General features: G+C 44.7%; 3 protein-coding genes across 4 annotated transcripts; all 3 read right to left on the bottom strand.

The window, feature by feature from the left end:
- Positions 1-626: 626 nt before the first annotated feature.
- Positions 627-2745, bottom strand: LOC135826366 (uncharacterized). Of its 2 annotated transcripts, XM_065338979.1 has the most exons (3): positions 2288-2745; positions 1809-1916; positions 627-1676 (listed from the first exon to the last, which is right to left on the bottom strand). In XM_065338979.1, exons 1-3 carry the CDS (start codon positions 2387-2389, stop codon positions 1164-1166), a joined length of 723 nt encoding a protein of 240 aa, XP_065195051.1. In that variant the 5' UTR covers positions 2390-2745; the 3' UTR covers positions 627-1163. The 2 variants fall into 2 exon arrangements, with proteins under 2 accessions (XP_065195051.1, XP_065195052.1); XM_065338980.1 differs by lacking the exon at positions 1809-1916.
- Positions 2467-7049, bottom strand: LOC135826622 (uncharacterized). The gene is made up of 6 exons (XM_065339225.1): positions 6965-7049; positions 4672-4989; positions 3957-4364; positions 3459-3529; positions 2847-2966; positions 2467-2547 (listed from the first exon to the last, which is right to left on the bottom strand). The coding sequence occupies exons 1-6, from the start codon at positions 7047-7049 to the stop codon at positions 2467-2469; spliced, it is 1083 nt and encodes a 360-aa protein (XP_065195297.1).
- A 1817-nt stretch (positions 7050-8866) lies between these two features.
- Positions 8867-13718, bottom strand: LOC135826054 (uncharacterized). The gene is made up of 4 exons (XM_065338693.1): positions 13514-13718; positions 12546-12863; positions 10842-11153; positions 8867-10006 (listed from the first exon to the last, which is right to left on the bottom strand). Exons 1-4 carry the CDS (start codon positions 13596-13598, stop codon positions 9627-9629), a joined length of 1095 nt encoding a protein of 364 aa, XP_065194765.1. The 5' UTR covers positions 13599-13718; the 3' UTR covers positions 8867-9626.
- Between the last annotated feature and the right edge of the window lie 4514 nt (positions 13719-18232).

An 18232-nucleotide genomic window follows, 5' to 3' on the forward strand; every position in this document is an offset into this window, starting at 1 on the left:
AATGACAGCAATTGTTGGTTTGCTCCATTTTTATGGAGTACGCTATATCAAATGGCAATGTACTTATAATGAACCCAGATGGTGAGCCAAGGAAAAAATCGTAACGTGGAAATTATGGGCACAAGTTATGCGATCGAGTCCATCAACTAAACCGGATTTCAACAGTCAGACGTACACGATCTAGCCCAAAAGTGACAAGGAGTACCGAGCCATTCCATAGCATAAATGTCAGCTTGAGCACTGCTCGATAGCGCTACTCAACGGCTTTCTAACTTAGTTGGTTCATGCATATTAGTACTAATTCCAAACATGGGAAGGCCAGAGCCATCGACCCGAGCACAAGTGAGCAGTGCTCAAGCTGACTTTCATGCCGTGGAATGTCTCAGTACTCCTTGTCAGTTTTGTGCTACATTGTGCACGTCTGACTGTTCAAAAATCTGGTTTAGTTGGTGGACTCGATCGCATAACTTGTGCCCACAATTTCCATGTTGCAATGTAACATAATAATAAAAGCAAACCTTGAACAAATTGTCATGTTGCGTGGTGATGTCTGCGGCATTCATACTTTTCATAGCTATTAATAATTATTGGGATTTGAATTACAGAATGAATTAGAACCATGTAATTATTCTCGGAGACGACAAGAGTCCAGCATGATGAGATTGTTGAAGCATGATTGTGTAGTGAGAGGGTTAAACTGTACCTGAAGTACGAACTTTGAAATGTACACTGTGTTCAATAACATGGCATTGACTGGTGGCCAGCCCACTCCGTTCACACTTCTCTCCCTCAATTCTCAGCTCGTCCAAATATCATAAATCTCTTTTAGTTATTGCTATAGTTTCAGCTGAAACACCCTCCTAAAAAAACCCAACCAACTTCTTTTCGAAGATAATGAAACAATTTCAAATACAGGCAAAAGAGGTATTAAAATGTACTAAGTCAGCAGAAAAGTATCAGAATTACATTGCATCTGTGTATCGTTAGCACATGTGAGGCTTGCAAGTGTCCAGAGAGAGACCATCATGGATGTATTGGAATCGGAGAAAGCAACGTCTAGGCTGTTTCGTGTTTATCTGTTACTGTACTTGAAATAATAGGAAGGTGTATTTCGTTATTGCCGGTGTCCGTTGTCCATTCCCTGAATCGCTTTGAGCAGCATTCTAAACCATAGCATCTTCCTTCAGGGTATTATCCTGAACTGAGTCTTCCGACGCCAGGTGCGTGCCTTCTGCTGTCTCCAGCGGTGCCTCATCGTCATGGACAATGTACGATGAGCCTTCATGAGTTGCATTGGGCAGTTCCCCAATGACATCATCATATGCTGAAAATGACTGATCAGGATCTGTAAGCTGTGTGTTTTCAGACAAACTCTGTACACCCTCGCGTGACAGGCTTTGAACATTATCACATGCGGAAATGCTGAATTCGATATCATCGGAAATCAGGACGACTGCATTGTCATGTGCACTTCTGTCAATGGATGTCTGCATTGCACCAGGTATCTGTTTGCAATCCGCCTTTCCGATGTTGTCATAGAGGTTTGCATCAGCTTCCTGTGTTGCGTCGCCCGATGTAGTCAGGATGGGCACCTTGATCACATTGTCATACTCAGTCTCTATCGCGCTGGTGCTGAAGTCGTCTTCCGTACCCAACGAAATGCGCTTCATGTTGATCTACGTGAGACAGAGGTCAGAAGATATAAAGACGATACAAACAGTTTGAAACAAGTAGAGGAGTCATCATCCAAAACAACCAAAGTTCCAAAAGCTTTAATGACGCGTGCGTAGTTTTTGGATCATCCTTACGATGGGCTTCTTTGTGAGCGGATCTCTCTTGAGCACATCGTAATTGCTACTTGTAAGAGGTTGAGAGCCCAATGTCGAATAATGCTCATCCAAATCAGGGATGGAAGTCTGCAGGAAATCGAGCAAGATGGCAATGCATACTTAGTGGATTTCTGAATTGATTGGCCTGTTGAGCTGGGCTAGAATTAGCGGCGATAGCACATGATGAAGTCTGGCATGGTAGCACCGCATGCTGTATCCACGAGCAAGTGTTTGCATGTGCGTGTGTGGATCTCTGTCTATTTCATTCATTCCGCCCGCTTTCACTATCGTCGCGACGTGAACCAATCAGTGGCTACACACATACAGCACACAAGGATAGTAGTGGGTGGTGTGCGTGTGTGTTCTGCTTCTGGGTGAGTGTATGTATTTGATATATGGGCGGACACATTACTGAAGAGTGGATACTCCTACAAGTAAGAAATAACCGGAGACGTCACCTTGAAATCCTCCATTGGAGAAACTGTCGGAGGCAGAGGGTCATCATATATGGCCCGTTGGCAGTCGGTAGGTGGAAGAGGGTCCTCATATATACCATTCATGTTTTCAATAGAACCTGACGATGAACCTACATTCTAATAACGACAATAAACATTCAAGTAAAATCATTCATGTTCCTTTAAAACATAGGAAAAATGCGCAGTGCTCCAGCAATATTGCGGGTTCGGCAGCTGCTCTCCGCTGGCGCAATACCCATGTTCTGTCAGATACACACAATATCGGAGATTCTACACCATCAAAGCTACTGCGGTGTAGTTCAGGGCAACGCACAGCGACCGTAGATATGGATTACAATTTGTTCACAGTGTTTCTGTATCACGTTTATTGAAAGATAGGAGGAGAGAGTAGATAAACATAAAGTCTTCAAACCGGCCATCGTCATGGCTATAGTGCACCATAACTATCTACCACTATTCAAAGAAGCAAATTGTTACTAGGAAAATGAACCAGTTATACCTCTGTGGCTCTGGAAACTATGGCAATTACCGTGAGACTTACAATTGGCAATTCATACGAAGTATCCTCAGTCTGCATCATCTTTTTGCTCCCATTGGCATGTCCTTCATCGGCAATGAGGTCTACTGTTGAGTATGGGGATATATCTGTTTGCAAGGAGACCTGAGATTATGCATGCAAAAGTGTATGATTGTTAGGAAGACGTGTCGGACAAAATATTTCCACGGAGACAATTCACCCGTGACCGACCGCGAAGGCTTGGAAGTATACTCGCTACGACTTTCGAAATGCTATTATTGAACAACCTGAAGAGCGGCCTTCTTTTCCAAGACCTTCCGTGATCATAATTACATGTATGCAGAGCAGAAAGATTCCAGCTAATTGATCCCAAGACTCCTTAGATACCTACTGCTTGAAAGTAGTCTAAAAGGGACAACGCATCACTTGTGAAGATCTTGCGCGAAAGATACTGCCAAGCAGAATGTTATCATTTTCACAATCCAGATATGGATTGTGTATGCGTGATTAATATAATATTATTCGACCTTACAGTGAGAACTAATGTTTCGTACAATAGATATCCACATAAAAATGAGTGCTTCTGCTTGTCTTGAAGAAAAGGTATGATCATTAATCTCATTGGTAATTTCTTACGTGGTAAAGTGGTGCTGCGTGATCCCAGTTCTGTTCGATGGTCTGTTCTCCTGTCAGCACGTCCATTACCACTAAAACATAGCGGAGTGACAATTCCCGTTTACCACACAAACAGCATCATAGTTTAGGTCTTCAAAGAGAAATTCGAACGTCTTAAACGTCATACAAGGACTATTATGTATAACGAGGCACAGCGATTGCAATTGTATAGTCTCCAAAAAGGTCTTTGTCCGATTATTGCATGATTATCAACTTTTAATATACCTAGTGCTCTATTTAAACTGAATGGTAATCGGAAAACCACGGTTCCCCGAGACGAGTGGCTTCAAGCCGTCACACGAACTAGCATACACTGCATTTTGGCCAGGCTGCGACTGCCCTATTCGATTAGAGACGTCGCCGAGGCATAGTGGGAATGGGGCGCCGGTAGACTAAACGAGTACACAGAATGATAACACAGCTTGTAACTACAAATCAGTTCCACATTTGTCCTCTTACATATTCCTGACGTTGGTTGCTTTCTCTTGATGTGATTGCGACGAGCCAATAGAACCGCAACAGTGGCCAAGAGCATAGCTAGGGTCCCAATACTCACAGCCATTATCAGTTTCGTTCGCTGTGTAGTGTTGATGGCAGGAGCAGTAGATCCTTTGTAAGTTGTTGCTGAATCCGTTGGAAATACAGTTGAATTTTTCCTCGTGGGTGGTTCATAGTCTGTTTGGTTAGATGTGGCATAGTAGGCTGTAGAAAAAGAATCATTGGCGGGTACGCTCCAAGAGGAGGATGCATGCATTTCGCCAGTGCCGTCGCCTGAAGTGGTATGATGACTGTTGTTTCTCGATATTGGAGGAGTTGAAACACTCAATGCAGTAGAGGACGGAGAGAATTCATTATAATTATTTTGAGCTGTACAGTACACATGGAAGGTGAAGACATGCGTACGGCTGGACTGGGCAATGGACGAATTCGGTGTAGAACAGTAAGCCATTGGGCACAGAAACAGTTTTACGAACACTTCCCGAAGAGAACACAATGCATGTATACAGGTACCCGTCCCCGGCCCGCCGCTGGACCAATGGTAACTTGGTACAATATTAATGCAGGGCAACCTAGGTTCGATTTTTAGGACAGACAGTGCGTTCAGTCATTTTCTCAAGCTGGGAAAAAGTAATGCTGCAAAACAAAATAATATGTCTTCCACTAATCCACTTACTCTCACACACCAGGTGATGGTACCTGGTACCATCTGTGTTGCTAATGCCGATAACCTCCCCAGCTATATTGCATAGTCCTGCCTGAGAGAGGAATGGTCCAAAGTACCTGATGCATATGAATGGCTCGTTCTCGATTTCAGAGGGTAGCTGATCGAGCAGGTTGATGATGCAGGGGACTGAGAGCGAAGCGGTATCGATGACGGAACCGTTCATACTTTGGCAAATGCTTTCCATGTTGACTACCTGAACCTTTTCTGGCGAGAATACGTACCATGTAGTTGTGTTCATGCAGTTGATCTGCGCTGCTGGACTGAAACCTACAACACGATCATAGGGGAGATGAAAACATCATTGACCATATATCGCCAATGATTTGTGTAAATATTTCACGATTTTCCGCGGTGGTTGACAAACTTCAATTAGATGAACATAACTCCGAATTGACAGGTCAAAACCAGCACAAATGAAATACATTATAATGGATTGGCGATGCCTACAACCGCCGTGGTTACTCTATTTTCTCTGTTTGATATCAGTCTAATGCAGAAGTGTTCTGGATTCATGCCCTAAACCTGCTAATCATGAAGATGGGCCTTGCCCGAAAATTCGAATCATTTTAGTGATTGGTGTAGCCCAGAGACCGTTTGGAGAGTGAAGATGTATGAATTCAGAGAATGTAATTAAGAAACTTGGAATGATCGTTGACCTATTATTCATTTACTGTATTTATTCGCACGATATCGATGAATGATATAGTGAGTCCTGTGGCGGGACGCCGCTGGTGAAATCGAAATCAACCAAGAATGCGGTATTCGGGGCCAGCACTAAATTAAAGTGCTGCCAGACCTTATCGGCCTCCGTGCCAGAAAAATGGAGACGAGCAGATACCACAATGATGCAAGAGAAGCGACGCGTATATGTTGGGAAATTGACGATCAAATGGCATATTTCCCAGCACTACAAATAAGTAAATAATCTTAACCGTCCACCTCTCCACATTGCGCTCTTGGCCCACATTCACCACATCACTCCATAGCGAGGAAGTTCGTTCTTGGGTAGATGTTGAGGAACTTCCTCGCTATGGTGTGATGTGGTGAATGTGGGCCAAGAGCGCAATGTGGAGAGGTGGACGGTTAGGATTGTTTGTAAATGGCCTAGTTTATCGCCACTTCTGAGTTATTGATATTTGCGACGTTCAGCGAAAGGATGAGCCAGCGGGATGTTCTTCTTCCTCATCTGCGGAATGAAAGTTTTCAACGGCCAGCATTGTAGGTCGCGCAGCTCTGACAGAGTGAATGCCCAAAGGGCCTCTCTGGAGGTTAGCAGCTGATACGCACCACTACTGGCTACATGTGCGCCTAGAACAAAAACTTTGTCGTCAACAGCAGAAGTGGCAGCGGAGGAACGTCACACGGCGGGCGAGCAGTGCAGTGAATGCTCTACGGGCCTCTGGCACTGTCGCATCGTCTGGCCTTCCGCTTTTCTCACCTAGTCGTCACGTCACTATGGGACCTTTACTTCAATCTATCTTTATGGGTGTATGTGTGGCAACGTTAGTGCGAACTTCTAAAAGATTGTGTGCTTCACGCGCATGTCCAAATTCTGGCGCCATCTGTGTGCATGTTCCCGCAGCACTGTGCGTTTCGTTATCACAATTAGAACATTTTCACCTTCAACTTCATTGGGTATGCCACTTTTCTATGTGGATAGTGCGCTATTGCGTCACTTTACCCACTAAATGTACGCCTGCCTTTATCTGCTACTCATTCGTTATCTACCCTCACTCAGGAGCTCTTATTGAGCGACACAGCTGTCTGGAGGATATTATCAACATCTACCCAAGAACGAACTTCCTCGCTATGGAGTGATGTGGTGAATGTGGGGTAAGAGCGCAATGTGGAGAAGTGGACGGTTTAAAAGATTATTTATCAATGGCCTAGTTTATTGCTACTTCTGAGTACCAAATAAGTAGAAATATGCTTCAAACCATTTCAATATTCCTCTGCTGATCGCTTCTTTGCGCTCTTTAGTCGTCTAGCCACCTCGGCAGCCATTAACCCCACAATACAATTTCGACAACTAAGGGCAACAAGTACTGACACTAATATTACTCCGGACAACTATTTCACCTACAAAAAGGCACATCCGAGAATAGGATACTGAATAGGGATATCTGATGGCCATGGTCAGTTATTTTATACTGTAGACAATAGACGCAATAGCTACAGCCACAATACAACACAGTATGCAGATCCTATGAATAGAGAGAGTTGCATACCATCTCGCCCTTACCTTGAGCAACATCGGTGAAAAGAGATAAGAGCAGAAGGGCTGCTAGGATTCCTGTCTTCCCGGGACAATCTTGTTTCACCTCCATGACTGTACACCTCAACAACACAATGTCACCGAGTATTGTGTTGCCAAGTGAGTAAGAATCCAATATTGTATCAATTGCTGACTTCTGGTGCAGTGAAAAAGCTAAAGAAATGCGTTGAAATCTTTGTTCTGTTCGATTACTGGCAGCCACTACACAATTTTTGTTCGGTTACGGGAACAATCAACAGAAACTGTCCAGCCGACTGTGCTGCAAACAAGAGTTTGAGAGCATCTTGTTACATCCAGATGTGTTTTCTACGTTTCCTGTTACAGGTCTACTCTCGTTAGTAGGCGAGTCCTGGGTTTTCAAATTGTTTGTAATATAACGAGTATTAGGTACCATCCTGACGTGAATGTACCTGTTTCAGGTGTCATCGGATCTTTGATGGTAGTCTGCTAATGAGGTTTGTCTTGTATCCAATGTCGCACTAACAAGGGCAGATGTGCTACCTAGAAGCCAAATGTAAGGAGTGAAAAGGCAACGCTGTGGTGTTGAGAGCGAGCCACCACGTCTACTAGAAACTAGACAGTTCCGTCCTGCCGCGTGCGATCTGCGAGCGTGCACGTGAATCTGGTGCGTGAATCTGGTGCGCGTCTACTGGAGGACTTGTCAAAGCAGCAGATGTGGGAACGTGTGTGGAGAAATTTAACTTGCATTGTACGTGTATCATCTCGCGAATGCCTCAAAGTTTGATAATGCGGAACTGCCAACTTCAATTCGCACGTGGTAGGGAGATCTCCCTTCAAGTCCTATTGCCTGTAGTAGGGAGATTGTTTGCCTTAAACATGTAGGGGTGCATCGGCATGATTTGCTAGCATGTTGATCATGCATAGGAAACCAGTGCCAGTCAACCTAACAAATGCAGCACCGTTGTACATGAATGATTAGCATATTGACAGGAAATCCCAAACATCAACAAATTCGGGAGGTGTCCCGTGTGATAGGAATATTTGGCATCTCTGTAAATGGTTTTGAACTGTATGTCCAGGCCTGCACACAAGTACGGTATGTCGCTATTGACGAAATAATGATCTTTTGACTAGCCCAAGCGAGTTTAGAGGTTATCAAGTACTAGTACAACAGTTTGATAATAATTGTTGCCTGATAATTGGTAAATAAACTCAGCAACAAACGATAGCCCTGTTCCATTAGTGACTTGTGCCACTTGCCTCTGCCCTTGCCGTATCAACAGTTTTGCAAGAAATTATATGTTGAACTTGTGATGTTGTCAAAGAGACATTTGGGTGAGCGCTGCAGGACGGTTGAGCTCATGTTTGGCTCTTCCTGCTCTTTCCCGCCCGACTCCCGATTTCACGGCCACCTAGACGCACCAACAGTGGGTAGGGAGGGAGAGAGAGAGAGAGAGATCCAACATATAATTATTGCATATATAGAGAGTGATAGAGGAACGGAGAGAGAGAGGGAAAGTGAGAGAGGAAGAGAGAGAGAGAGAGAGTAAGAGAGAGATAATGTTTTGTTCTAGCTTGTCTGTGCACATACATACCATTGTAAAGACTAGTGTCTGGTAACGAATCAGTGAAACTGGTCCACGATCTGGAATACGCTCTCTGCTGTCTTGGTGAAAACCGTCAGTGGAGTTTGGGGGCCCGTTTAAAGCGTCACAGATTTGCGGAACCTTGCACAATAACTCCGTTTATACCAGGCAATTTCACGACGATTTTCACGATTTTTCACACAATTCTATGTAGGCCAAACCATTCATATTGGGTGCACGGCATCAGCTTTGCTCATTGTTCCTTCATTTCGTGTCATTCCCCTCCCCTCCCGTGAAAAAAATAGTTTTACTGTCTCTCTAATTTAGTGAGTACTCTAGTCAGTCAACCAGTGAGTTAAAGTGGCCAAATGAGAACAAGCAAAACATAACGGGGAAATTGTCACAGCACATTATTGAACTTCATGTATATGAAGTGCAGCACTAACGCATGTGATGAAAGTATGTGACAAATGGCAAATCCAGAAGAGACATGTGAGAGGAAAGAGGATAGAGTTAGCGCTGTTAATTGTTTATTTCACATGCTCAAGAGGCTGGTTTGTGACTATGATTGCTGAATGGTGTCCAAGACAGGACCAATAAGCTTACTACAATTTATCTATGCACCGAGTCAATGAGCACTGTGCTACATTGCTGCAGAATGAAATTGAATCACTTCAGTCAGCTTTGGGTGGTGTGCGAATGAAAATCCAAGTTTTGCCAGGGATAGAACTGAAGGGTGCCTGGCGCGTTGGTGCACTAGACTCACTCGATTGGAATTCCTTCAATTGCATTGCATATACAATCGGTGTTGTTCGACAAAAATCTAATTGAATTGTTGCAGGCGTCTCCACGTTTTCACAGCCAAGCAAGCTTAGCTAGCCCTCGCATGATCTATAAGACTGAATGCGCAATAAAGCAAGGTTAAACACACATGCAGAACAAATATTTTGGGCATTATCTACTCGATAATACAGAGGATGGGATTTAAAAAATTGCATGCACTGTGTTTAGGGATTGTTAAAACTCTATTAATGCAACATAATTGGACAGTGAGAGGATATAAAAATCAAACGCCCGTCACATCAGTACATCGTCAGGTATACGTGTTCATGTTTTTTAGTTGCTGGCACCTCACAGGCATCATTGTAAGTATGGTGTGTTTTCGAATCCACCGATTCGTAATCTTCTGCGGCCGTGTTGATCTCTTCATAGATCGCAGTGGTGCACACACTGTTGCCAGCATTCGTACTGCACCCGACTCCGTATGCTGAGTTTGCCGTTAGTTCCGCACGCCTGGTGGACGCCTGACGTCCTGTGTTCTCCATAACAGCACCTGTTTGCGTGGTCGTTTTGGAAGAATTCTGACGGTGATGGAAACGAAGAGTTATGATGACTAGCAGGGTCAGGCAGGCCACTCCAAAGCATCCTGCGCCTATAGCGCCAGCAACGATCGCACTCACCCCTGTAGTGATATCAAGACCAACAGAAACATAACAGAAGACGCGTTACGACAGAATTTTGGGTACTCGGCCTTGCAAGCTCAACCAAATACTATCTCGACGTGCGCGGGTTGGGTGCTTGGGCCACAATCACTATGATAAAAAACCTTGCTTATGAAATGAAGCGTCCCGGTTGCCGTCAGATTCATTCAGAGTGACAGTGTCTCCCAAACAGGACCACGTACACTCAAATGAAGCATATTAATTACGAATATTATGGTCTTGTTTTTATTTGAGCTATGATTTCACACAAACATTCCAACAAGTTCGATAAGGGCAAAACCAGAGTGTTTCAGTGTTTCAAGATGCAAGTAAAATGAAGTTGCTCTTTTTGGCTCACAGCTCTGAGCATGAACCTGCACATACTCACGCGGGCGCACAAGCTCACACCCGCGTGGAGAATTTTGTGACAGTCTGTACTGTTGGAAAATACACTTTGACATAGTTCTCACATTTACATTGATCTTTCACTCCCCGTATTCCAAACACGAAGCAGTCGAAATGCATAATTATATTCTATGCACGAATATGCGGAGTAAAATAAAAACCAACCAACCAACCACTGCTCAAACTGGTATGACTGGACTACAAAGACACTGGTTGGTTCCTGTGCTTTCGCCAGGAAGAATTGATTGACGATGATGCTGGCGAAGCTCATGCGTGCGATTTCCTCAGTTTCCATACTGTTTCAAGCCCTGAGAATTTGCCACATTCAGGAAAGCAACCATTACGCTACAGACAATTCCAAAATACCCAATTGCGCGTGATCTATAGGCCAGTGGGAGATTTGCCACTCACCGGTTGATGGCTGCTGTACTGGCGGTGATGGCGTTGATGAATCTATTTGGAGTGATGTGGTTTCTTCCGTTAGCGACTTCATTGATTGGCCGGATATGTGAACTCTACTGTCGGTTTTCGATGATGGTGAAATCGTCTCACTTAGAGCTGTCGGCTTTTTGCTTTCTGCAGTTGACCTTCCGGAGGCGTTAGAACCACGGTCATCCCAAGCAGTTGATGTGTTTTGCTGGAAACGCACTCCAGCAACATTGCGAGTAGTGGTCGGTTCCGACGACGAGGTAACGTAGGCTTGATAGTCCTGTTTTTGGCGAGCTACACACGGACGCCAAAAAAATAAGGCACATGATAAAGTACGCAAATGAAGAGTACAAACGTCAGGCTATGTATACACATGCATTTATGTCCACAAAGTAGTTGGGAAATCAGCCTATTTACTGCCACCATTTTAAATATTTTCGATAACCCCTTACGGCTGGATGACATCCATCCTGAAGGCGGAACCAGTAGTGGCAGGTGAAAGTACGGGCGCAGCAGTGAACACGTCAAGGAGAAAGAAGCGATGGCATGAGGAGATGGAGATGGAGGATGATGATGGGGATGAACAGGATGGTCAGGGGGAAAGCAAGGGTGAGCAGGAACGGGAAGTGGAGGATGAGAGTGATACGGACGAGGAGGAGTTGGAGCAAGTCTGCCATCTACAAGCATTTGGTGTCCAGTCCGGATTGTCGTAAGTTGTTTGACGATTCCAGGTTTAGTGTTATTTGTCGCGCGCGTTTCTTTAGGCAGTTGCAGGTGTTGGAAGCTGTATATATTCGCACACGCGACCCTGTTCTATGCAAGCAAAAAGCAAATGTTGTAGCACTCACACTTTTTAAATAATACGCACTCACCAGTTTTTGTTCACACGCACTCACAGCTGCCACGCTCATCTACTGCTACCATTCTCAGATACACTGCAAAGGTTCACACTACACGCGTTATGCATAACCGCTAGCTGTGCTGCAGTCTCACGCTTCTTTTCATATTGCTCTAGCTATATAACTGGTTTTTTTAGTGATTCTTACTATTTGACGATATTCCACTGATGATGGTCACACGAAAACGTTCTGGAATTGTTTCATTTTAATTGTTTATACATGGTTATGAGTGCACAATTGATATTTTTAATTGCTATTTTACGACTGTTGTCTCCTCGTCGGTTATTTAAATATTTTACTATTATTATTTTTTTCGGCAACGCAGATGATGATGATGAGATGATGATGATGATGATGATGATGATGATGATGAGTCGGTGTTATGGGCAATATGACAAGGTCGCTGTATCTTGGAATGAAGTAAGCGAAACTAGCTAGTGAGCATAGCATAGTACAGACTTAAAATTAGGGTTGAGTCGCGTAGCATTTTCTTCGGGTATCGGGTTCGGGTAATTTTCCACGGGTATCACAAGCACATGATCTGGTAACGGTTCCATGGTAACACCACAATGCACCTCTTCCCATACACACTGGGTAGATATGTGGATATAGAGTATTACATGAATTTGTATACGTGCACTGTTCTTGATGGCAACTGCGACTTTGGGTTTTCGGGTACTATTCTGTACCCGTGTACCTGAGGTCCTCACGGGTAGCACGGGTACCCTACTACCCGTGCACACAACTACTTAAAATATTCTCGTCCAATGCATTGCCTCCAACTTACCCTCACACACCAGGTGATGGTATCTTGTGTCATCTGTATTGCTAATGCCGATAACCGACCCAGCTATACTGCATAGTCCTGCCTGAGAGAGGAATGGTCCAAAGTACCTGATGCATATGAATGACTCGTTCTTGATTTCAGAGGTAAGCTGATCGAGCAGGTTGATGAGGCAGGGGACTGAGAGCGAAGCAGTGTCGATGACGGAACCGTTCATACCTTGGCAAATGCTTTCCATGTTGACTACCTGAACCTTTTCTGGCGAGAATAGGTACCATGAAGTGGTGTTGCTGCAGTATATCTGCGCTGCTGGACTGAAACCTACCAAAGGATCACAGGAGAGATAACATAATTGATCATTATTTCTGGTGTGATTTGTGCCAAAATGTTTATTTTCACCAATGCAAGACTTCATTGACCATGATACTGTCTAATTCATAGTGTACCAACATGAGAGGCCTCAACGCCCTCCTGTACCATTAGGACATGGAGTTTCATATTTGGGTGTAAGTCTGTGGGGAGGGGGGGGGGGGGCGAGAGAATAATAATATGAAGAATATATCGAATGATATAATTATTGGTGCAGTGCCTGCCCGAGCACGTTCCCAAAAACATTTAGCTTGTCGCATATAGATCAAACATGCTACCTCGTAACATATCCAATGGGATGCCAATGGGACGCATGAATCATAATTATAATAATGTTCTCACACAAAAGGTAAATGCTGGTAATTATGTCACATGGTTGATCGGAAAAGTGTTCTCTGAAGTCTTTTTGAAGTGTAAATTCTTAGGAGAGTGGGCAAGAATGAAAGAGAAAGAATCGGGCGCACGCTATCACAAAAGTGTATTCAACTGTACCTTGTTCTGAAGTACAAAATACCCGTTCAAGCTCTACCTGTATTACTTTGTGCAATGATCGGGACACTAAATATCTGCTTTTTCTACATGTACATTATACATGTACATACCTGCGATACCTCTGACACAGTCCGGTTGCATTATCACCAGAACAAGGAACACAATCCCTGGGCGTGTGGCCACCGGTCTATCCATGTAGACTACGCTTCAGTTACAAAATCGATTCCGTCTCAACAGTAACTTAGTTCCAACATTCGAATACGGATCAAGCGACTGACTGGAAAAAATTGGAAGCAAGTAAGGAACTTGTCGTTGGGCAAAATGCAGTTGGCACAGGAGCGGGCTCGCCTGACATCCAGTGGACGTGAGTAGTAAGTGCGGGGCAGGTTCTGGGCCACTTTTTGACCTTTGACCTTTGGGCCAAATAAGGCACACTGTGTCGGTCGTGCTTGGTCTGGCCCCGGGACTTCCCCCAGGGTTTGACCTTTGACCTTTGGGTTAAATAAGGCACACTGTATCGGGCGCGCTTGGTCTGGCCCCGGGACCCCCTAGGGTTTGACCTTTGGCCCTGCCATGTCATAAATATCATCATGTTCTTTTCCGTGGCGACCGTGCACTTGTGCACGTTCGTTGTATTCGCACCAGGGAGTAGTAAAATACGTACTACTCCCTGATTTGCACATCGTAGATGTGCAGTGAATGACATATTGCGCATGCGCGCATGAGCACGCGGAGCGTGCGACCTTCAGTGGCCCTGCGGAAAAGACGCAGTGCAACACAAGGTGGACTAGTACACGTGTCATTATACTAATCCCTGATTCGCACTTCGTAGATGTGCAGCAACAAGTTCACTTTCCTTGCATTCGTTTTATTCGCACATCGTAGATGTGCACTGACAAGTTGCCCTTACTTAGCGTGCGACTTTCAGTCCCTGACCCTGCATGCACTATCCATGCATTATAATGCTGGTGTTGTTGTTGGTTGTTGTTGGTTGTTGTTGGTTGTTGTTGGTTGTTGTTGGTTGTTGTTGGTTGTTGTTGGTTGTTGTTGGTTGTTGTTGGTTGTTGTTGGTTGTTGTTGGTTGTTGTTGGTTGTTGTTGGTTGTTGGTTGTTGTTGGTTGTTGTTGGCTGTTGTTGGTTGTTGTTGGTTGTTGTTGTCGGATGTTGTCGGTTGTTGTCGGTTGTTGTTGGTTGTTGTTGTCGGTTGTTGTCGTTATTGTGTATTGTGTTTTAATCGTTATTTTGTTCATTATCCAGGAGGATTTTGCTATGATCCAGTACCATTTTTTCGCATATATGACACAAGTGTGTGTAACCTTAGTGTGACGTGGGGTATGCTGATTGGATGTGAGGTGACGAGAGTATGCTGATTGGTCGATAACAATTAGTGGAAGGGATAAAGTAATGCGTCAGGATCATTACAGTTGCATTTGGCACCATGGAGTTTCAGGAGGAAGTTGAATTTTGTGATGGGTGTAACCATGAAGAAATAGAAACGGAAGAAGCTGTCGTTTGCATGAAATGTGGTCTAGTCTTGGGCTCTTTGTTTGCGCCAGAGGCAAATGTAGCAGAGCGTGTAATGCTGCCCAGTAAGCCTTACACAGATGTGCAGCGACTGGAATCAGTGGATAAAAGTCTGGGAGCTTTTATCGAGAAGGTGGGAGTGTGTAAGCCGCTATACCCATCGCTTTTTGAAACTCGGCATCGCCTCTACGCTATGAAGAAGGGTAGTGAGTATAGAGCTCTGAATTATGCCATCGCCCTGTCATGCATTTACTATGAAGATGAAGAGATGGTGCAGATACTCAGTCTTCATCTCCCCAGAAGCAAAGATGCATGGATGAGAAATGCTTCCCTATTCAAGACTTCCCCAGTGTTCTTCAAAATGTGGATGAAGGTCATAACCCCAAAGAAACTACGTAAGGCTCACTTTGAACGGTTTATTGAGAGGACGGTGGATATGACAGAGCAAGAAGAACAGCTAATGATTGAACTCATCCAACATTATGGAGTTATACCGAAGCTACCACTTGCTGCCTCACTGGCTTATGATGACTATCCAGATGCATTGATCTATATACTATCCACCATTGTGCAGGCATTCTAAACTGATTTAAGGTGCACGTGTCATCACTTGCTTGGAGAATATTGTTCTTTATGAATCATACAGTCAATTTCAACCGTAATCAAACCATCCATTGCATGAATTCGTTGAATTGAAAAGAAAGGAAACATTTCTATAATCTCACTCTGGTTTTTCGTATTATGGAAAAAGTATTGGAAGACTCTTTGCACTGTGGCCCCGAGGACCTCTGGGCCCCGGCGGTCCCACGTCACCCTGAGGGCCTGGCGATCCTTCAGGTCCTTGGGGCCCTATGTTTCCTGGGGGTCCTTGCGGCCCTGTAGCACCTATGTGTCCTGATGGCCCTTGGGGTCCTTGCAGTCCTGTGTGGCCCCTTAAACCTTGCAATCCAGATTCCCCAGTCGGGCCAGGACTTCCTTTTGGTCCAGGGACCCCTGGTCTTCCTCGATGTCCTTTAAGTGATCCGAATGCAGTCCAACCCGCAATGAGTTTTTTATATACAACGAGGGTGGTAGCATCCAAATAGAAGTCACCCTGTCTGCCGATGGGTGGCGACGGAGGGTCTGCTCCGCTATACCAACCAAATCCTGAATCACCTTTAGGACCTTTCATTTTGCGGATTTGGGCTAATTCCTTCTTCACCCACCCAGCAGGTACAGCACAGGTGTCCGACACACCGTCGTAATCCAGCCAGCATAAACGTTTGCCATTCATGTGCAGATTTCCTCTCATCCTCACGCTGCCATCCGTTTTCAAATGGGTTTCGTCATCTATCACCGTTGACTCCGCGAATTCTTTGATTCGACCCTCCATGATCTCAGCATCTGTTTTATTCAACTTGCTGTTCTGTAGTGCCCCGACATTGTACATCAGGGTGTTTTTGGTGTTATCGTTACCCACCAGAGTTTTGAGTTGCGCAATATCATCCTTCAAGGTTCTTATTGTTCGGCTGGAGGTTTCCTCAGACGGGCTCTTGTGGAAATGCATGCTCCAAAACGCCATCCTTGTTATTATGGGGAAATATTTCCCCTGTACAGTAGGTATGGCGGTGGTACTGTCTGCAGTAAACAACGCTTCTGCCGTTATAGCCGGTGCGTTCACGCCTCATTTTACACTGCGTATCAGGTCTTTGAATACCATAGGGAAACACATCAGTTTGGACACTGCCCAGTTCGAACTTCATTCTGAAAACGTTGATACGGAGAGTAACAAATTGTACGTGGAGACGCAAGAAGGGGAAGTTCAACTCTCCATCCTAACAGGAACTCACACGGATATTGCAGATCTCATTACAGTCATTAACGAGGCACTGAAAAGTGCAAATCACCCAGATATTGTGTTTTCCTATTCCCGCTATACAAGCCGAGCGAGCATCAGCGTACCTGTCGGGAAAAAAATTATCCTGAAACCCGACTCCCCCAGTGTCGTTCTGGGCTTGGGATCGATTGCAGAATCCGTGACCATACAACCTGGTCTTTTCACATCACCGTATGCAGTTGATCTGACTAGAGGGAGAAGGTTTGTGTTGTTGTATACAGACCTGATCGCCCAGGCCGTGGAATATGAAGACAATCAGGACTCGAGGATTTTGAAGACGTTCCCCATTCAAACTCACAACGGTATCAACAATTACATATTTGGAGAGAGAGACAAACGCGCTCTACTTCCGCACTCAAGCGTTACGGAAATATCATTTTGGCTGAAGTACAACACTGGAGAGTTTATCACCACGGGGTACCCGGCGTTATTGGATCTGAGAATCGAGTAAATTTTTCCACGTACAAGTAAGAATGGCGCAGCACGTCGTGGCCACTCAGATCCCAGACCCCTTTAAGGGGCTGCTGTCGAAAACTAAAGTGGTGCAGAATAGCATCCTAGAGCGAACCGAAAAGAAGATATCACTCCTAGAGGGGAGAAACTTTGTAAGACTGTATTCTCGAAATGGTTCACCACCCTCTCTGAACAGCGAATTGGATATATCATCACCAAATTTCATTGCCTTGAGTGAAAGTTACTTTATCGTCAAACTCCGGTATGAAGTTAGTGATAGTCGGGCTAATGGAGCCAGATCATATCCACACTGGGTGTGTACCACCTCCCCTGCATTTTCATGGTTCAAGAATATCCGCGTGGAACTAAATGGCACGGAGGTGACGCAATCTAGCAAGGTGCAAGATATGCAGAGTGTGCAACACATTCTTAGCCTTATGGAGAGTGACGTGGCTAAACTCCAATATTCCGATTCTGATCTGTACGGACTTCAGAAACTAGACCCCCAGAAGTGTGTTAAAGATATACCTCTAGGGAATTATCGGTATGGTGTAAAACGCTCGCACGCCTATGCGTTTGCAACAAACACAGATGGCGAAGATGATTTCGATGGTACGACACTGAAAAGACGGCCCACTGTCCACCTGTCGAATGAGGAGAACTTCAGTAATACTGTTCTGGAAAACGTTGCCCGTGTGACATCAGGGCATTTCCAGTTCAAAATGAGACCATTCCTTCCCTTCTTCAATGTGGATGATGCGTGGTTGCCTCCAGGAACACAAATCAAAATACGGTTTGATTTACCGCAAACCCAGCTCTCTAGATATATGATTGTCTCGGATAGAGGCGGAGGAGGAAACAGTCTAACAGGTGTTGGGCCTGTCAACATTGATCTGCTGCAGCTGGACTTTGTTTACCCTACCTATAGAATGGATAAGGCATACGTAGATCAAGTGCGTCTGCCTAAAGAACTATA

This window comes from Sycon ciliatum, chromosome 10, assembly GCF_964019385.1.
Source record: "Sycon ciliatum chromosome 10, ocSycCili1.1, whole genome shotgun sequence".
Lineage (NCBI taxonomy): Eukaryota > Metazoa > Porifera > Calcarea > Leucosolenida > Sycettidae > Sycon > Sycon ciliatum.

Bases quoted from the DNA above. Each gene is read 5' to 3' on its own strand.
- LOC135826366 (XM_065338979.1), bottom strand. From the start codon at position 2,389: ATGAATGGTATATATGAGGACCCTCTTCCACCTACCGACTGCCAACGG. The intron at 1,917-2,287 runs GTGACGTCTCCG...GATTTCCTGCAG, and splicing joins CTCCAATGGAGGATTTCAAG to ACTTCCATCCCTGATTTGGA. The intron at 1,677-1,808 runs GTAAGGATGATC...TGTCTCACGTAG, and splicing joins CGCTCACAAAGAAGCCCATC to ATCAACATGAAGCGCATTTC.
- LOC135826622 (XM_065339225.1), bottom strand. From the start codon at position 7,049: ATGGAGGTGAAACAAGATTGTCCCGGGAAGACAGGAATCCTAGCAGCC. The intron at 4,990-6,964 runs GTAAGGGCGAGA...ATCGTGTTGTAG, and splicing joins TTTCACCGATGTTGCTCAAG to GTTTCAGTCCAGCAGCGCAG. The intron at 2,967-3,458 runs GTAAGAAATTAC...GCATAATCTCAG, and splicing joins ACGCAGCACCACTTTACCAC to GTCTCCTTGCAAACAGATAT.
- LOC135826054 (XM_065338693.1), bottom strand. From the start codon at position 13,598: ATGGATAGACCGGTGGCCACACGCCCAGGGATTGTGTTCCTTGTTCTG. The intron at 12,864-13,513 runs GTATGTACATGT...ATCCTTTGGTAG, and splicing joins CTGTGTCAGAGGTATCGCAG to GTTTCAGTCCAGCAGCGCAG. The intron at 10,007-10,841 runs GTGAGTGGCAAA...ATATCACTACAG, and splicing joins AGTACAGCAGCCATCAACCG to GGGTGAGTGCGATCGTTGCT.